Below are 17,394 nucleotides of genomic sequence, written 5' to 3' on the forward strand. Positions count from 1 at the left end.
CTGGACCCCGAGGTGGCTCCGCTGTGGTGTTGCGGCTCCTCGTCCGCGGCGGATCCGGAGATCGGAGTGTCTGCGGCGGCAGGAGGCGGCACCGGGACCCCGGCAGCACCGCAGGGTCCTAAGAGCGCTCGGGTGAAGAGGATGGTGCGGCTGGCCGCGGAGCTTCTGTTGCTGCTGGGACTCTTGATATTGACTCTACACATCACTGTGTTGCGGAGCAGTCCGCTTCAACAGGGCAATGACACTGTGAGCTCAGTGAAGGACTCACAAGTGGAGAAGGTGAGTTTATTTTTACTTTATGAGTTTTAGAAAAGCATCCACATGGTCACCTTGCCTCCAACTGTTCCATTTTTCCATTTTCATGAAAAGGTAGCACACAATTATAAAGAGGATTCTGTTAGAAGCATAACAGGTTATGGGTTTGATTTCCAGGACATACTGATAAAAAAAGGTGTATCCTGAATGCTTGGGTTATTTGTTTCCACCCTTGGTTGGGCAAAATATGAATATTTACCAACAGTTGAGTTTGTCCATATTTTACCCAACCATGGTTTGAAACAACCAGCATTTTTAAGAGTAAAGGTTTTTGAAATAGTTTTTCGCTGTGAAAAAGAACCTTTCTTTAAAGAACCATTTCTTCCTTAACTTTTTAACTGCATCATAGCACACTGTCAAAAAAAATTGTCCCTGGCTGTCAATGGGGCGGTATACACTTTTGCACCTAAAAAGTTCCTAATAGTACCACAGATGTACACACTGGTACCAAAGAGTGCATATTAGTACATCAAAGGTATGTATTAGGGTCCTTTTAAAATGTACTGCCCCAGTGACAGCTATGGGACCATTTTTTTACCATTTCTTTTTGGCAGTGTAGTGAGAATATCCACTTTAACCATCTCTGGATGTCATTATTTTTCATGTTTCATTAAGTCATCCATTGTTTTATAGTATAATCAGGTTTGACATGAGGCACAGAGTTTAACTGAGCAGGGGTGTAGGGTCAGCGATGGTCTTTTTTTCCAGTTGACTTGCTGCAGGCTATCGTTCATCACCATCGGTTCGTAAGTGCCATCCATGCATCCTGTTAATATGGTCTTGCTTAAAACTGCAGCTTTGGAGATAAACTCCATGCAGATTGAGATAGCCGAATATAGACCCTGATGCACAACATCACACCTCATCTACACTGTCAAAACAGAGCGGAGTGACTTTTAGGGCTGCAGAAAGATTCTGGGTTCGGAGTGTCCTTTGGAGCCATTAGCTCAGATAAAGACCTGCCTTTAATGAGTCTGTGCAGATTTCTGCTAAAAGCGTATCTGTGCCATCTGTTTACGGAGCAAGTGTAATGCTCCCAGAGAACAGGGGGTCAAGAAGGGTTTGAGATCAACAGGGCTTTGTTGGGAGCATTAAAAACGGTTGCGGTTGCCTTTTTGATGTATTTTTAGGATGACACCGAGATGCCTTTGTCAGCCTGCAAACATTGGCATAACACCATGTGAATGTTATACGCATAGGTAGCGGTCGTGTACTTCACAAATGTGATAAAGCTGAACAGATTTTGACACCTTGTGTCAAAAATCAGGTTTGAAAATCTCTCTTTTAGCCAGAACTGTCAATATCAGAGCAGTCTGTTGAATGGTTTTACTACAGTCAGTGGCTAAGGGGACTGAATGGATCTCAGTTGGGTCTTTAAAGGCAACCTGGAGGTCAAGTTTGTGGGGAGTTTGGTCACTGTCTTGGGACTGAATTCCCTCTGCTCAGGAGGACACGTTTATGACAGCTGTTGGAAATATGTCAGGAATGTACACTGAACGCGTCAGACATAACCAGGTATGAGAGGGCTTCTGACTTTAGATAGCTTTGTGCACAGATGACTCAGAAGCACCAGCACCTGAAAAACATTTATCTGAGAAACATACACACAACCATGTAAAAATAAAGTCTGGTTTATTAAGGAATGCAAATAGTTTAAAAAAAATATTAATTTGTATGAATTTTGTCTTCCTGTTGCTCAGCGGTAGAGCACTGTGCAAAAGGTTGTAGGTTTGATCCCAGTGAACAGACATTCTGTTAAAATTTAACCTTGTTATGCACTTTAAAGGGATAGTTCGGCCAAAAATTATATTAAACCCATGATTTACTCACCCCTAAGCTGTCCGGGTTGCATATGTCCATCATCTTTCAGACAAACACATTTTCGGATATTTTAGAAAATGTTTTAGATCTTTGAGTTGATTAAATGTAATGTCACGGGGTCCACCCATAGTCCACAACTTTCAAGTCCAAAAAAAGTGCGTCCATCCTTCACAAATTAAATCCAAACGGCTCCAGGATGATAAACAAAGGTCTTCTGAGGGTAATCCGCGCAGTGTTGTTGTAGAAATTTCCATATTTAAAACTTTATTAACGAAAATAAATACCTTCCGGTAGCGCCGCCATCTTAGTCGCGTCCACATTCAGGATGAGAGCTTACGCAGCCTACGGAGGTTACTCTGCTACTGCTCTGTGCTCTGAATTTATCAAACGTCACTAAGAAAAGTGCGTACACTACGTTAATACTCTCTCCTGAATACAGAGGAGTCTAAGATGGCGGCACTACCGAAGGAAGGTATTTACGTTAATAAAGTTTTAAATATGGATATTTCTACAACAACACGGTGCGGATTACCCTCAGAAGACCTTTGTTTATCGTCCTGGAGCCGTTTGGATTTATTTTGTGAAGGATGGACGCACTTTTTTTGGACTTGAAGATCGTGGACTATGGGTGGACCCCGTAACATTACATTTAATCAACTCAAAGATCTAAAACATTTTCTAAAATAGCAGAAAATGTGTTTGTCTGAAAAACGATGGACATATGCAACTCGGACAGCTTGGGGGTGAGTAAATCATGGGTTTAATATCATTTTTGGTGTCTGCCAAATGCATAAAATGAATTAAAACATAGGTTTCAGGTTAAAGGGATAGTTCGCCCCAAAAATGAAAATTCTGTCATTTTTTACTCACTTTCATGTTGTTACAAACCTGTATAAATTTCTATGTTCTGATGAACACAAAGGAAGATATTTTGAGAAATGTTTGTAACCAAACCGTTCGTGGACCTCATTCACTTCCATATTAAGAAAAAAATTATGGAAGTAAATGGGGTCCACAAACTATTTGGTTACAAACATTTCTCAAAAGATTTTCCTTTGTGTTCATCAGAAAAAAGAAATGTATACAAAAAATTATAATGCGCCATGCCGCATTACCACCTTGGGTGTGCATTATTTAAAAAATTCCACGTCCCGTTGTCTGTTATTCCTTACGTAATAAATAACACAAAATTACCATAAAAACATATCAAATATATACTGTTTATATATATATATATAGCTTTTTCATGCACCAATTCCTAAAATTTGACCTTTTGTACGTATTTTCCCTGATAGCAATAGGCTCCGGAACGGATCTGCAACGGATCTGCTCCGAAGCCGACAGCTCCGGTCTGGATCCGTTGCGGATCCGTCCCGGAGCTTATTGCTATCAGGGTTGTTACATTCCTGCCCCTGCAACAAGAAATATCCTGTGTCAGAAAGCTAATTGTTACATTTCTTCATAAAGGTGTTGCAATGAAAAGCCTTTTGCGCTGTGTTCAGCCCTTGTTTCCTGTCCAGTCTTTGGGAAAGACCCCCTGAGAGCTTCCCAATTGAAAATGGTGTCATGCTTCTTAAGCAGAGGGAATGAAGAGGAAGTGTGGAGGAGGAAGTGGAGACAGAAATGTGCTGGTGGTGGGTGGTAGATTTGGGGAGGGTGACTTTCATTCATGTTTGCTTTTTTATGGTGGGAAGGTGTCAGATGTTTGTATGGTTTTGAAGAATGGTGTGGGACTTCTAACTTCTAGGAGCTGTGCTGTTGTCCGGAAAGCATTAGCGCACATTAGAGTTTACACTGCAAATGCCAAGTGGTCACATTCAGACTACCTCCAAATCATGTTAAGTGACCCTGTGTATGACACTATTCACTTGATAGAGGTGTAAATGGGGCCTTAGATATTCCATAAGTTTTGGATAAAGCCCTGTCCTTGCATTCGATTCCTGTGGAACATACATGCATACTAAAAAATATATAGCTTAAATGCACTTTGGATGTAACTGTTGGTACCTCAAGTGAATTGCACTGCACGCAACAGTAACCTATGGTGCAGTGTAATGTTCAGTCAGCCATGCAAAAATGGCTTGGGTGAAAGGGAGAGGGAGGGGGAAAAAGACAAAAGATTGATGGTGCTCTTTGATCTTATTGTCTAGCTCAGTATGCATGATTACAAGCTACTTATAGCTGTCCAATTGTGGAGTAATTGCCCCCTGTGTGCCTGTGTGACAGCGAACACATGCCTTGGCAGTCTTAAGGGAAAACAATTTCAACCCCCCTTGACAGGGAAAAGTGTATTTTTCTGTCAGCAAGCAAGGCGCACAACAATTTTGCAATACGGGCTTCGTTCTGTATAATTTCAGCTGCTCCACAGAAAAACAGCAACTGCATTAAAGAAGCCGCAGCGTGCCAAAACTCTCTTTTGATCCAGATTAAGGGTGCGGTCACACTTCAATTTTCGTTCCACTGACTTCCGTTTATACACATGCGAATGCCTCAGACCGGAAACGCAAAAATTTCGCTGCGTTCCAATGTTCAAGTTTGGTGAACTTTGAACTGCAAATTCATATTACGTGGAGACATGTGATCGATATGTAGATGATTGATATGTCAGGTAGAGGAAAAACTGAAAAAAAACATCCTATTTTATACAATAATGATAAAAGCAACATTAAAGGTGTAAGAATGACAGAATCCATGGTGATGTGAATTAAAAAAAACACTTTTTGAAAAATTGCATGCTGAATGTCTAGTGTAACCACGACTCAAGACAGGCGTCAGGGTGACAGTCTAAAAATTGTGCATTTGATGTAATACGATGTGTTTGCGTTGTTTATGGTTAAAAAAACACATTATTTTTCACATATCGTACATTATTGTTGCTCCTCTATGCCCTGACTCCCTGAAACACATTGATTTTATACAAAGCTCATTGTTCTGAAAAGTGCAGTGTCCTCCGATTGGCCAGCTAAATAGTACACTGTGATTGGCCTGAATACCGCTGACGTTAACCGAATGGACGCTCCTTACTGTATTTGGAAGATTAGCTCACAATGCAATACTGACAGGAGTTAATATCATCTTTACTACCGTATCAATACGAGCTGAATCTGATCCAGAAAATGCAGATGACCAAGCTAATCGATGAACTTTGCCAGTGCAGCTTGAGCAGGACGTAACAGATTGGTAAGGTAAGGACACTAAAACATAAAACCATGTCTGCATTTGTGATCGTAGAAATGACAAACAAGCGCTACACTGCAAAAAATTACTTTCTTAGTTAGTATTTTTGTCTTGTTTCAAACACAAATATCTAAAAATTCTCAAGTCAAGATGCATTTTCTTGATGAACAAAATAACCAAGAAAATAGGTCTAATTTTAAGACATAAAATATCAAATTTAAGTGAATTTGTGGATTAAACAAGCAAAAAAATCTGCCAATAGGGTAAGCAAAAAATCTTGAACTTTTTTTCTTAAACACTTAATTCAAGAAAAATTCTAGAAAAATTTGCTTACCCCATGTGCAGATTTTTTTTTGCTTGTTTTATCCATAACTTCACTTAAATTTGATACATTTTGTCAAAAAACTAGACTTATTTTCTTAGGTCATTTTGCTCATCAAGAAAAACATCTTGATTTAAGAATTTTTTGATATTTGTACTGAAAACAAGACAAAAATACTAAGTAAGAAAGTCATTTTTGCATTGTACTCTGCACTGCTCAAAACTGTTGTATGAGTCATGGTTTAGTCAGTAGTAAATTCTTTAAATATGAAAACATAGACTACTTACAGGCTGTGAGTCACGGGGGGGGGGGGGGGATTATGGGAATGACTGTCGTGTCCATGTCAACAGACCAAGGAAATAAACGGTTGCCTACAGTCCCTGTTTTTGTTGCAGTCCAAGAAAAGAGATTTACGTTGGAGACGATAACTTGCGTCATCATTTAGTTTGGGATTTGTATCTTTGCATATCGTTAACATCTACTAACACACACTTACACATCAAAGGATGTGTAAAATCATGAATTGGAAAATAGGTGCTCTTTAAAGGGATAGTTCGGCCAAAAATGATATTAAACCCATGATTTACTCACCCCAAGCTGTCCGAGTTGCATATATCCATCGTTTTTCAGACAAACAAAATGTTTTAGATCTTTCAGTTGATTAAATGTGAAGTTACGGGGTCCACGACCTTCAAGTCCAAAAAAAGTGCATCCATCCTTCACAAATTAAATCCAAACGTCTCCAGGATGATAAACAAAGGTCTTCTGAGGGTAATCCGCGCGGTGTTGTTGTAGAAATATCCATATTTAAAACTTTATTAACAAAAATAAATACCTTCCGGTAGCGCCGCCATCTTAGACTCCTCTGTATTCAGGAGAGAGTATTAGCGTAGTGTACGCACTTTTCTTAGTGACGTATGACAAATTCGGAGGGCGGGGGCACAGAGCAGCAGCAGAGTAGCCTCCGTAGGCTGCGTAAGCTCTCATCCTGAATGCGGACGCGACTAAGATGGCGGCGCTACGTGGATCCCGTAACATTAAATTTAATCAACTGAAAGATCTAAAACATTTTCTCATGCAGCAACATCGAAAGCTTGAGTCCTGAATGGTCTGGGGGAAGGATTAGGGTGTCTCTGATCCATTACCCACAGTAGATGGCGGTAATGCTCTTTTAAGAATGCGAGCCGCCAAAAAACTCAAAGAAGAAGAAGAAGAAGAAGAAAACATTTTCTAAAATATCCGAAAATGTGTTTGTCTGAAAAACGATGGACATATGCAACTTGGACAGCTTGGGGGTGAGTAAATCATGGGTTTAATATCATTTTTTGCCGAACTATCCCTTTAAGGGCGCACTCACACTATCCAAACCGGATAGTTAATCGCGCTGCGGCCGGGTTGCAGAGGTGGGCCGGAGCGCGGTTCACTATGGGCTCAGGCGCGGAAGGCTGTGGTGTGAGCGTAATAGCGCCTGAGCGCGATTCAAAAGGTGAATACGTCAGTTGCGCGACCACTCACCTTCATCTGCCTCCGTAAAAAACCTTTTGATGCGAGCAGCGGGGTTACGTACATGAAAGGTTTTCTTGACGAAAGCACGCCCGGACTCGGATCGATAAAAGTACAGTGTGAGTGCGTGTATCTGGGGGAGTAGGGAGGTGTGACAATCGCGCTGGGGCATGGTTTGGTTTGGTGAATGTGAGTGCGCCCTAAAGGTCACGTTCTTTCTGATCCCATGATTTAAACCCTATTTAGTGTGTACTGTTGCTATAATAGCATAAATAATACCTGTAAAATGATAAAGCTCAAAGTTTACTGCCAGGCGATATATTTTCTTTAACAGAATTCACCTTTCAAAGCCTACAGCGAACGGCCGGTTTGGACTACACCCCTCTACTTCCTGCTTTAATGATGTCAGTAGATCAGTTTTTTTACTAAACTCCGCCCACAGGAATACGTCAGTCGCCAGCTAAGCTAACGGCAAGCTAAGCTGCTATCGAATTACAGCACACTAAACAAAGTACACAATCAGAACTCGATACGTATTTCTGAAGGAGGGACTTTATAGAACAAGGAAGACATCAGCCCGTTTTAGGAGAGTGAAAACAGCGCTATACAGATAAGTAAATTGGGTGAAAAATATTGCGTTGTTTTACACGTGAAAAATGAACACATGTTATATTGCGCCCTGTAAACACAATCAAAGCTTCAAAAACACAGAAAGAACGGGACCTTTAAGGTGTATAGTTGTTCATGTGTGTTCTGTGAAAATCAAACCCATGACTTATGTGCCAACTAATTGCGCTTTTCCATTGCATAGTACCCCACGGTTTAGTTTAGTTTGGGTCGGGTCAGCTCACCTCACTTTGGCGTGGTTAGCTTTTCCATCGAGTTTAGTATCACTTCGGAGTGGGAGGGATTATAGGCGTGTCGTTATATTTACGCTGCCTACTGCTGTGACATCATACACGTGAGAGCGTTGTTGTACATTCCCATACATTCATTTATTTCTCAGTCTGCCACAAAATTAAAATTGGCCACCACAAATAGATGTTTGCACATCGCGTTTATAACTACCTCTGTCTCACATGACAGTTTCTGTTCAAACAGCCGACCCGTGGCGTCAGTCGACGGCGCTCCGCTGAGCCTCATTCAAGTTGCACATAAGCATATGCAATGCGGACGTGCACGTCGCGAATGTGCTGCCACAAACTGCAAGTCTGGAAAAAACTGTTATGGTGTCCCGGATTCTCAACTTGCGGATGTTTTTCATCGCTAAAAGGGTGTTTGGAAACTTATAGCAGAACACAGATAACAACATGTTTGCTTGAGACAGCACAAGCTAGCAGTAAGCTAAAGCTAATATTTACATTATATCGATGACGTGACGATTCTCTCAGACCAATCAGTGATCTACAGTGTTTTCGCGTCACGTTTGGTATCAGCTCGGATCGCTTGGAACCCCAACCGAGGTGGTACGAAAAAAAGTATCGGGTACTACGTACTGCACCCAATGGAAAAGCTCCCAAAAGTAAGCGGACCCGACCCAAACTAAACTAAACCGTGGGGTACTATGCAATGGAAAAGCGCCATAAGCTACAAAAGTGCTCATGACAACAACTTTATCTGCTATCACTGCAATATTGTGGCCCTTTTGGATAACTGGGATAAAAGCAACTTCTCTCCAACTTCTCTATAGCATCATCGTTTTTTCTTAAGGCTCTTTGTGAAATGCTTTATTGACCTTTAAGCCGAATCTCAAACTGTGGAGCATTGATAAAGTGCTCCAGGACTCACAGAACATTAGTCTGTGTTTATATTATGAGGTGATAAGGAGCAATGTAGCACCTGTGGGTAATTGGGCCATCAGAGGTGAGATTGAGTGAGTGGAGCTGCTAATGTCTCTAATCTTTTCCAGTGTAAACAAACAGTACTGGGCTGAGCCGGATGAATCCAGTATCGTTTCCCTTGATCTCTGTCTTTAAGGTCTTTTTCGTGAACATATGGCTGGTTTAAGGAGTGTTAAAGGCGTCTGGGTTTCAATCGCACCTTTCAAGTGGAAGGAAAGATGTGTTAGTGGTTGAATATGAGTCAGGTTTAAACTGTACTAAAACCACACATAATTTTCGTAAGGGCAGCTCACAGGTTTTTTTTGGGGGGGGGGGTTCCCCTGTACCTAGTACTTTTTTGGTACAACCTCGGTTAAGGTTCCAAACGAGCGATACTGATACTAAAATGTGACATGTAAACTCTGACTGCAGGTCAAAGAGCATCGTCGCTACAGCGGCATTGCTAAATGCAAAATTTGCTTAACCCTGTGAGCCGTCAAGCAAACCCAGTGATGTCGTCATCTGTGCGTTGTTGTACAAGTTCCAAAACTCCCTTTTAGAGGTGAAAAACACCCATTGCTTAAAACTGGAGTTTTGGGAAGGTGTTTGGAAAACCCTCAAATGTGTGCTGTACTAGGGTGACCATATGTGCCATTCTTTCCGGACACGTCCTTGCCAGGATTTCGGTGCATCTTCCGGAAGTCGTATTTGTTGACCGCATGCACCATTCAGTTAAAAACATAAGACATACAATTGTAGTTTCATTCTTACCTTAAAATTTAACGGTTGCTTTTCTGTAATAATAATAATAATCCTCTATGACGTATGCGGCCGAGAAATACAACTTCCGCAAGACGAACCCGAAATCCTGGCCAGGACGCGTCCGGGAAGAATGGCACATATGGTCACACTAGCTGTACGAGCCATTCAATGTGATGTAAAAGCACCAAAAAGTTCTTTTTCAGAATTAATGAAGACATAAAATTGACCGTTTATGTCTATTTGGCAATTGTCTAATATTTTATGTTGTTTCAATTGTTGTTTAACACAGAATAATGTCAATGCAGAAAGCAGTTCTGGGACCAGACAGTCCAGGGTGGCTCACAGTTCAGCATCTCAGCCATGGGTACAGAGTCATGTAACGGGAGGCAGCTTGCAGAGAGACGGCCCGGGAGCTTTTCTGCTGGACCTGCAGAACTTTCCTGATCTTTCCAAAGCTGACATAAATAAACAGAACCCTAATATACAGGTATGAACAATGCTCTTCTCTTAAGCCTCGGTCACACTAGACTTTCAGCAAAATTTCTACACAGACCCTTGCAACTGAATATCACGCACCAAGTAGATTTTTTAATTCACACATCATGGATTTCGTCATGCTTTCACCGTTATGGTTGCTTTCATCATTATTGCACAAAATAGGATTGTGCACTACTATTATTTTCAGTTTTTTCTCAATCTGAAAACGTCACGATTATCTATTGGTAACCCGCCTTCACATGATACGAATTTGCAGGTCAAAGTTCACCAAAGTTAAACATTGGAACGCAGTGAAATGTAAAGCTTTTTGCACAAACTTGCATTTCCCGTCTGATGCATTCACATGCGTGTGAATGGAAGTCAGTTGAACAAAAAATGCAGTGTGACCGCAGCTTTAGTCTTACAAAACCTTCGAGTGGTCAAAAATATCGGGTGGTCACACCAGGGGCCTCATTTATAAAATGTGGCGTAAAAACCATCCTACAATTGATCTTACGATCATTTAACAAAAATGCGTACGTGTGATTCATAAACCAAAACGTACGCGCAGAAAACGCGCGTACCTCTTTCAAATCCATAAATCGAAAATGAACTTGAACTTGTGCGCGCAGTCGAGCAATTTCAGATCTCCACCTTTAAACGATGCGTAATTAATGTCAGACATATAAAAGAGCGCTTGTCAATGTTTAAACCCAATTTCAAACAGCAAGAATGGCTTATATTTCCAAAAACCTGCAGCAATCAGACAAGCAAAAGTGCGTACGTCTGCTCAGACCCTGACGTGGTGCTAAGCACTTTTCCACGTCAAAGACAGTTTTTATAAATATGGACTTTGCCGTGGATTTTTGCCTACGCACACTTTACGATCAAATCTGTGCGTACGCACGCTTTATAAATGAGGCCCCAGGTGTATCAGATTTTTGCGGTCTGATCCGTTAATACGTAAATTTATCACTCATTGTTAATGCATGTTGAAAAAATGCTAAAAAGTGTAAAAAAGGAACAAAAGTATTCAACTGCATTGAAATTTTATTGCAGACCCAAAGACAAACGCAAAGAGTTTTAAAGGAGATATGGCTGACCAACTTCACAATAAAGCCAAATGTTGACCCACACACAAGTGGCAAAAAGCCCTGTTGCACATCACCACCTCTTTTCAAGTCTTTGGTCCCCACATTTTATTTTACACACACATATGCATACATGCACAGACACACAATTCAAAAAACACTTCAAAAACATCCACCTGTCAGCTAATACACTGTGCTCGGTCCACATCAGAAGCAAAAGCCTGGGAATCATATCCAAAAAAACCCAGAGTAGATAAAAAGTATCAATGTCCAAAGATGGAAGGGAGCAAGTCAATGAGTGAATGTGTGCGAGGGGGTTTAAGGGGGCATGGGTATCTTTGATCCAAGGCATCATCTGGCTTTCATGGTCTTAAAGAGGCTGAGAGGCCCTTTGAACTTGATGTTTAGGTGGATAGAGCGGGCAAGAGAGAGAGAGAGAGGGGCTGAAGAGGGAAAGCCCGCCTCCCTGCCCCAATCTGCGAGGCACATGTTGCTTGCGATGTGTTTGGATGGGGTGGGGGTGTCACTGCAACCTCTCAGAGTAAGCTGTGGACCATGACCTAAACCGAGATCCATCTGGACCCTCCACCAGATCACACATTGCCCCTCACAAAGCCATCTCACAGTACAACAAACACACTTCATCTGTATGATTATTTTTAACATGTGCAAATAAATAAATAAGATTTGCAATGAAAAGAATTGATGCAAACTGTAAGATTTGTAATTGCAGCATTGTGCATGAAATTGCTGTTTATTGTGGTAGTACTACAATGACGGTGGTATTCAGATGGTATTCCTGTAGTGTACATTGTCCGACTTCAAACTATGTATTTTACCAGTATGTGTGTTGGCTGCATTCTTCTGAATGTACTAAATGTGCAGCACTATGATATATAAAAAAAAAAAATAAGATGAAAGGGTGCGGTGTAAGGATCGACCCCAGGACCTTTTGCGCTGCTAATGCAATGCAATACAAGTTGAGCTACACGAACACAATGTTATACTTCATAACAGCAAAAATAACAATGATCTTCTCCTTCTCGTCTTCTTAGGTTACCATAGAAGTGGTGGACAGTCTGGAAGGTTCAGAGTCAGAAAAAGGAATGCGTAAAGAAAACAAACCAGGCTGGGCAGCCACGAACTGGAGGAACTGGTGGCAACGTTCTTCTTCCTCATCCTCCGCGTCTACCCCGAAGGGGCCGGACGAACAGGATTACCCCTATGAGAGCAAAACAGAAGACAGCAACTTCCTCAAGCCGCTTGGAGACTGGGAACGGAGAGGAGCTGCCGGCACAGGGAGCAGAACCCCCCAGACAGAATATGGTACGTTACGGCACATACATCTTTGCACACTCCAATTCTCGTTAAACTTTAGAAATGGTTTGAGCTGTCACTATAACAGAGGAAGAGCATCTTTAACAGTTCGTCATTGTATATTTTGCACTTGTAAGGGACAGATGTCTGTGTGGCGTAGTGTGGAGAAATGAGAGAATCCAGAGCATCTGTTGCTTGTAGCTTAAAACCTCTCCTTCTCTCATTTCTCTCCAAAAGACTGAATATGTGTAACCGCCAGAGATCAGACTTCCTGTCAAACACATTCTTACCCTGTCATCACTCGCTTAAACCCTTTATGCCTTAAAGGGATTGTCTTTGATCAATGCATTACGGTGATACCAGACCCAAATACTGAGTATTTTCTGTGGCCATTCTTCATGACCAACACAAGTTGTATGGTTTTGCCTTAAGTGTTGTTGATTGGCATATTAGTCCGCATTAGTGGTGTGTTCATGTAACTCTGGGTCGTGTGGGTTTCAAACATGTTGTTGCCTGTGTGTTGGGCTGCACTCGACTGTGACCGTGTGGTTTGTAGGCACTGAGCTGGTGACGGGGCTTTTAAAAGCAAAGATCTTTTTTTCTCATGAGGAGAAATGGATATAGATTGTGGTCAGACGGATGGTCTAACCACAATATATACATTCCTATATGGTTATATCAAGTTATAAAAGTGAGGAGCTTGAATGCATTTTTTCAAAATAAAAACTATGAGATAATAATGATATTAACTGAATACTTTTAGCACGTATTCTATGTTCATCAAATATTTTCACTTCAAATCTGCTTTAAGGGAAAACACAGAGTGCCGAAGTGCGGCAAATGAAGTGCTCTTCCACCATAAAATATAGTTCTCATTTTTTTCACGTAAAAAAAAAAACGCCACGTTTTATTTAACTACACTGCAAAAAATAACTTTCATACTTAGTATTTTTGTCTTTTTTTTCTGTAGAAATATAAAAAAATTCTGAAATCAAGATGTATTTGCTTGATGAGCAAATTACCTTAGAAAATAAATCTGCCAAAGGTATAAGAATTTTTTTCTTGAATTTACTTAATACAAGAAAAATTCAAGCAAAAAAAAAATTCTTATTCAATTGGTAGATTTTTTTGCTTGTTTTAAGCACAAATTCGCTTAAATTTGATATTTTTTGTCTAAAACCAATACTTATTTTCTTTTATTTTTCATTTGTTCGTCAAGAAAATACATCTTGATTTAAGAATTTTTAGATATTTCTACTGAAAACAAGACAAAAATACTAAGTAAGAAAGTCATTTTTTGCAGTGTACTCATGTAAGAGTCTGTAAATAGGGAAAGATGGAAGTGTTTGGTGGCTTCTAAATTCATCCCTGTTTGGATCCCAAGGAATGAATGGGGCTAGGCTACACTGCAAAAAATGATTTTTATGAAAAAAAATTCTTAGAATTGTTGTTTTGTTTTCAGTAAAAATATATAAACATTCTTAAATTAAGATGCTTTTTCTTGATGAGCAAAACGACCCAAGAAAATAAGTGCGTAAAGAAGCAAAAAAAAATCTGCCAATGGGGTAAGCAAAAAATCTTCAACATTTTTCTTAAACACTAAATTCAAGAAAAATTAGCTTACCCCATTGGCAGATTTTTTTTGCTTGTTTTATGCACAAAATCACTTAAATTTGATATTTTTGGTCTAAAAACTAGACTTATTTTCTTGGGTTGTTTTGCTCATCAAGAAAAAGCATCTTAATTGAAGAAGTTTTAAATATTTTTACTGAAAACAAGACAAAAATACTAAGAATTTTTTTCTTGAAAATCCTTTTTTGCAGCTTATGTAAACGTTTAAGTTAAGTTAAGGTAAGAACATAGTAAAATATTGAAAAACAGTGGTGTTTTCCTTTAATGCTCAAGCCATTCAGAAATACTGGTTTGTTGGCAGAATCTGTTAAACGCCACAATTATTATTTCAGCAAAATCCTCTAAGTGCAGAGGAGATGAATTTGATGAATTATGGTGCGTGAAATGATCGTGGCAGATTTTCTGCTTGTTTTAAGCACAAATTCACTTAAATTTTATATATTTATTGTCTAAAACCTAGACTTATTTTCTTAAGTCATTTTGCTCATCAAGAAAATGCATCTTGATTTAAGAATTTTTAGATATTTCTACTGAAAACAAGACAAAAATACTAGGTAATAAAGTCATTTTTTGCAGTTTTTGCATTTTTTCTTTAGTGATTTTGCAACGGTTTACTATATGTCTTGTCCAAACAAGTGGATTTTTTTTAATTGCCGGTTTTTGCCAAAGCTTGCATGCACTTAGAAGGTTTTGCAGCGAAAGACTGTCACATTTGTTATATACAATGAAATGCCTAAAGTGACATTTGTACAAAAAATAAGGCATTTAATTTACTGGCTAATAACCTTTTCATTGCCATAAAGTGAAATTACTGAACCTAAGCATGTAAACCCGATTAAAAAAATGCTCAGTTACCAGAAAAAATGTCAGATGCATTTAGAGGGTTTTGCATCTGAACTCCTCATATATATTCATATTTCAGTAATGAAAATTCCAATCAAATATTTTACATATTTGTGAGAATATACTACCATCCCCAATTTTTTCACTGGTGTTTGACGTTTAATAAAGTAACCGTTGTACTCATTGCATGACAGGTTGAGTTGTTTAAAAAAGTAGCTGGAAGTCGACATAAGTATTTAGTCCTGGCTCATTCCCATGTGGATCAGCCAATTAGAGAGGTATGCTAATAGTACAGCCAGCGGATGGGGTTTGTGCGCCTCAGGTATCCGAAACATACGGTCTGAATCAGATTTACACAGTGGGACAAATGGAGCTATGAACACAACTTGTGCCCGAGCACCATCAATTTCAAACTGTCAGTGGCTGTGAATTTTGATTCTTTATTATTTTGGCTCTGACAGACTACATAGATGGGGACGGTGACTGGAGTGGTTGGTCGCCGTGCAGTGTAACCTGTGGAAATGGTAACCAGAAGCGGACCCGGTCGTGTGGATATGCCTGCACCGCCACGGAGTCGCGGACGTGTGACATGCCCAGATGTCCAGGTGAGACTGCGGTGCATCCATTGACTATCCTTGTTTAATGGTTATAAAATCAAACTCTCACATGTGCTGGTTCTGAGTTGACTGCTTGTGTTTATGCAGGGATTGAAGATGCCTTCAAGACAGCTGCGACAGAAGTCAGTCTGCTGGCCGGCACAGAGGAGTTTAATGCAACAGAGCTCTTTGGAGTGGGTGAGTTGGGATTTTTTTAATTTAACATCACCATAACCTTTCACGCTGCAAATATTTACATTCTGATGTTGACTACTCCTCAGATACCGACAGTTGCGAGCGCTGGATGAATTGCAAGAGCGAGTTCCTCAAAAAATACATGAGCAAAGTAGCCACCGACCTACCCAGCTGCCCCTGCTTTTACCCAACCGAGGTGGCCTACAGTACAGCAGACGTCCACGATGCCATCACGAAACGTAACTTCCGTTGGAAGGATGCCAGCGGCCCGAAGGAGAAACTGGAGATCTACAAACCCACCGCGCGCTACTGCATCCGCTCCATGCTCACGTTGGAATCCACCACGCTGGCCGCTCAGCACTGCTGCTATGATGACAGCATGAAGCTCATCACCCGTGGCAAAGGAGCCGGAACGCCAAACCTCATCAGCACGGAGTTCTCTGCTGACCTGCACTACAAGGTGGACATCCTGCCGTGGATCATCTGCAAGGGTGACTGGAGTCGCTACAACCAGGCTCGACCTCCAAATAATGGCCAAAAATGTGCAGAGAACCCCCAGGATGAGGACTACTACAAACAGTTTGAAGAGGCCAGAGAGTTCTGAGTCGAGGATGTTGGACATACTGTGAAACTTTTGAACTTGTAAGGATTGAGCAGAACAAAGTATTACTGCACACAATGTGGAAAACTGTGGCTGTGTGTTTGGACTTTTAACACAGCGGAGCTAAATCTCTGGCTCTTGACATAGTTTGAAAGTGAAAAAATAATAACACCCAAGATAATAACCACGTAACTCTTCATGGTTCTCTTTGTATAACATCTATATGAGCTGGGTTATTTGGCATCTGCCTAATTTTGCTATGAGGAATTAAAGGGAAAATATATTTTATAAAGGGAAACCAATGCAGGAATCACCATTTAACCTCCACTTTACAAAAAGCAAAAACAATCAACGAGTTTTCATGTGTTTTTGCATGCTTGTATTATTCCCAACATGTGGTCGGTAACCCTCTCTTCTCAGGATCTTTGGATAGCTATTGGGTATTATTACTATATTGGTTAATGTGCAGGTTCCCATGTACCCAAGCATACATATCTAGCTGGTATGAACAGAATTCATACATTATATAATGTCCTGTTGTATCCCTTAAAGTTTTTGGTGACAAACAGTGAAGTCGATCCCTGCATTATCTTTACAAAGTATTTATTGAGTCATAGTTATGTGTCAGTGGTAGAGATTTATAAAGAGAATTTGTGCATAGAGATGTATGGACACATTTTGAGTGATAAATAAATAAATAGGTCACATTAAACATCAAATGTGCAAATGGTTTCCATCTCATATAGGAATTGCTGAGGTCAAAGGGTCTTTCACCTTGGCTGGCGTTCGAATACGATCCATCTTCACATAATAAACTCTTCCAAACACTTTAAGCCATTCCACAAGACTCCTATTAGCTAGTTTCCATCCCATCCAGAAACTGACCTAAGCTCTGCTTTTGATGTCTGATGCAAAATGCTCT

The 17,394-nt window shown here is 40.3% G+C and overlaps 1 protein-coding gene across 1 annotated transcript; it reads left to right on the plus strand.

The window, feature by feature from the left end:
- Positions 1 to 17,184, plus strand: ism1 (isthmin 1). Its single transcript, XM_065296416.1, has 6 exons — positions 1 to 279; positions 10,010 to 10,207; positions 12,344 to 12,614; positions 15,542 to 15,685; positions 15,785 to 15,874; positions 15,958 to 17,184. Exons 1-6 carry the CDS (start codon positions 142 to 144, stop codon positions 16,473 to 16,475), a joined length of 1,359 nt encoding a protein of 452 aa, XP_065152488.1. The 5' UTR covers positions 1 to 141; the 3' UTR covers positions 16,476 to 17,184.
- Positions 17,185 to 17,394: the final 210 nt, after the last annotated feature.

Source organism: Paramisgurnus dabryanus, chromosome 20, assembly GCF_030506205.2.
Source record: "Paramisgurnus dabryanus chromosome 20, PD_genome_1.1, whole genome shotgun sequence".
Taxonomy (NCBI): Eukaryota; Metazoa; Chordata; class Actinopteri; order Cypriniformes; family Cobitidae; genus Paramisgurnus; species Paramisgurnus dabryanus.

Coding starts and splice junctions, on each gene's coding strand:
- ism1 (XM_065296416.1), top strand. CDS start 142: ATGGTGCGGCTGGCCGCGGAGCTTCTGTTGCTGCTGGGACTCTTGATA. Junction 12,615..15,541: donor AACCCCCCAGACAGAATATG/GTACGTTACGGC, acceptor TGGCTCTGACAG/ACTACATAGATGGGGACGGT. Junction 15,875..15,957: donor AACAGAGCTCTTTGGAGTGG/GTGAGTTGGGAT, acceptor ACTACTCCTCAG/ATACCGACAGTTGCGAGCGC.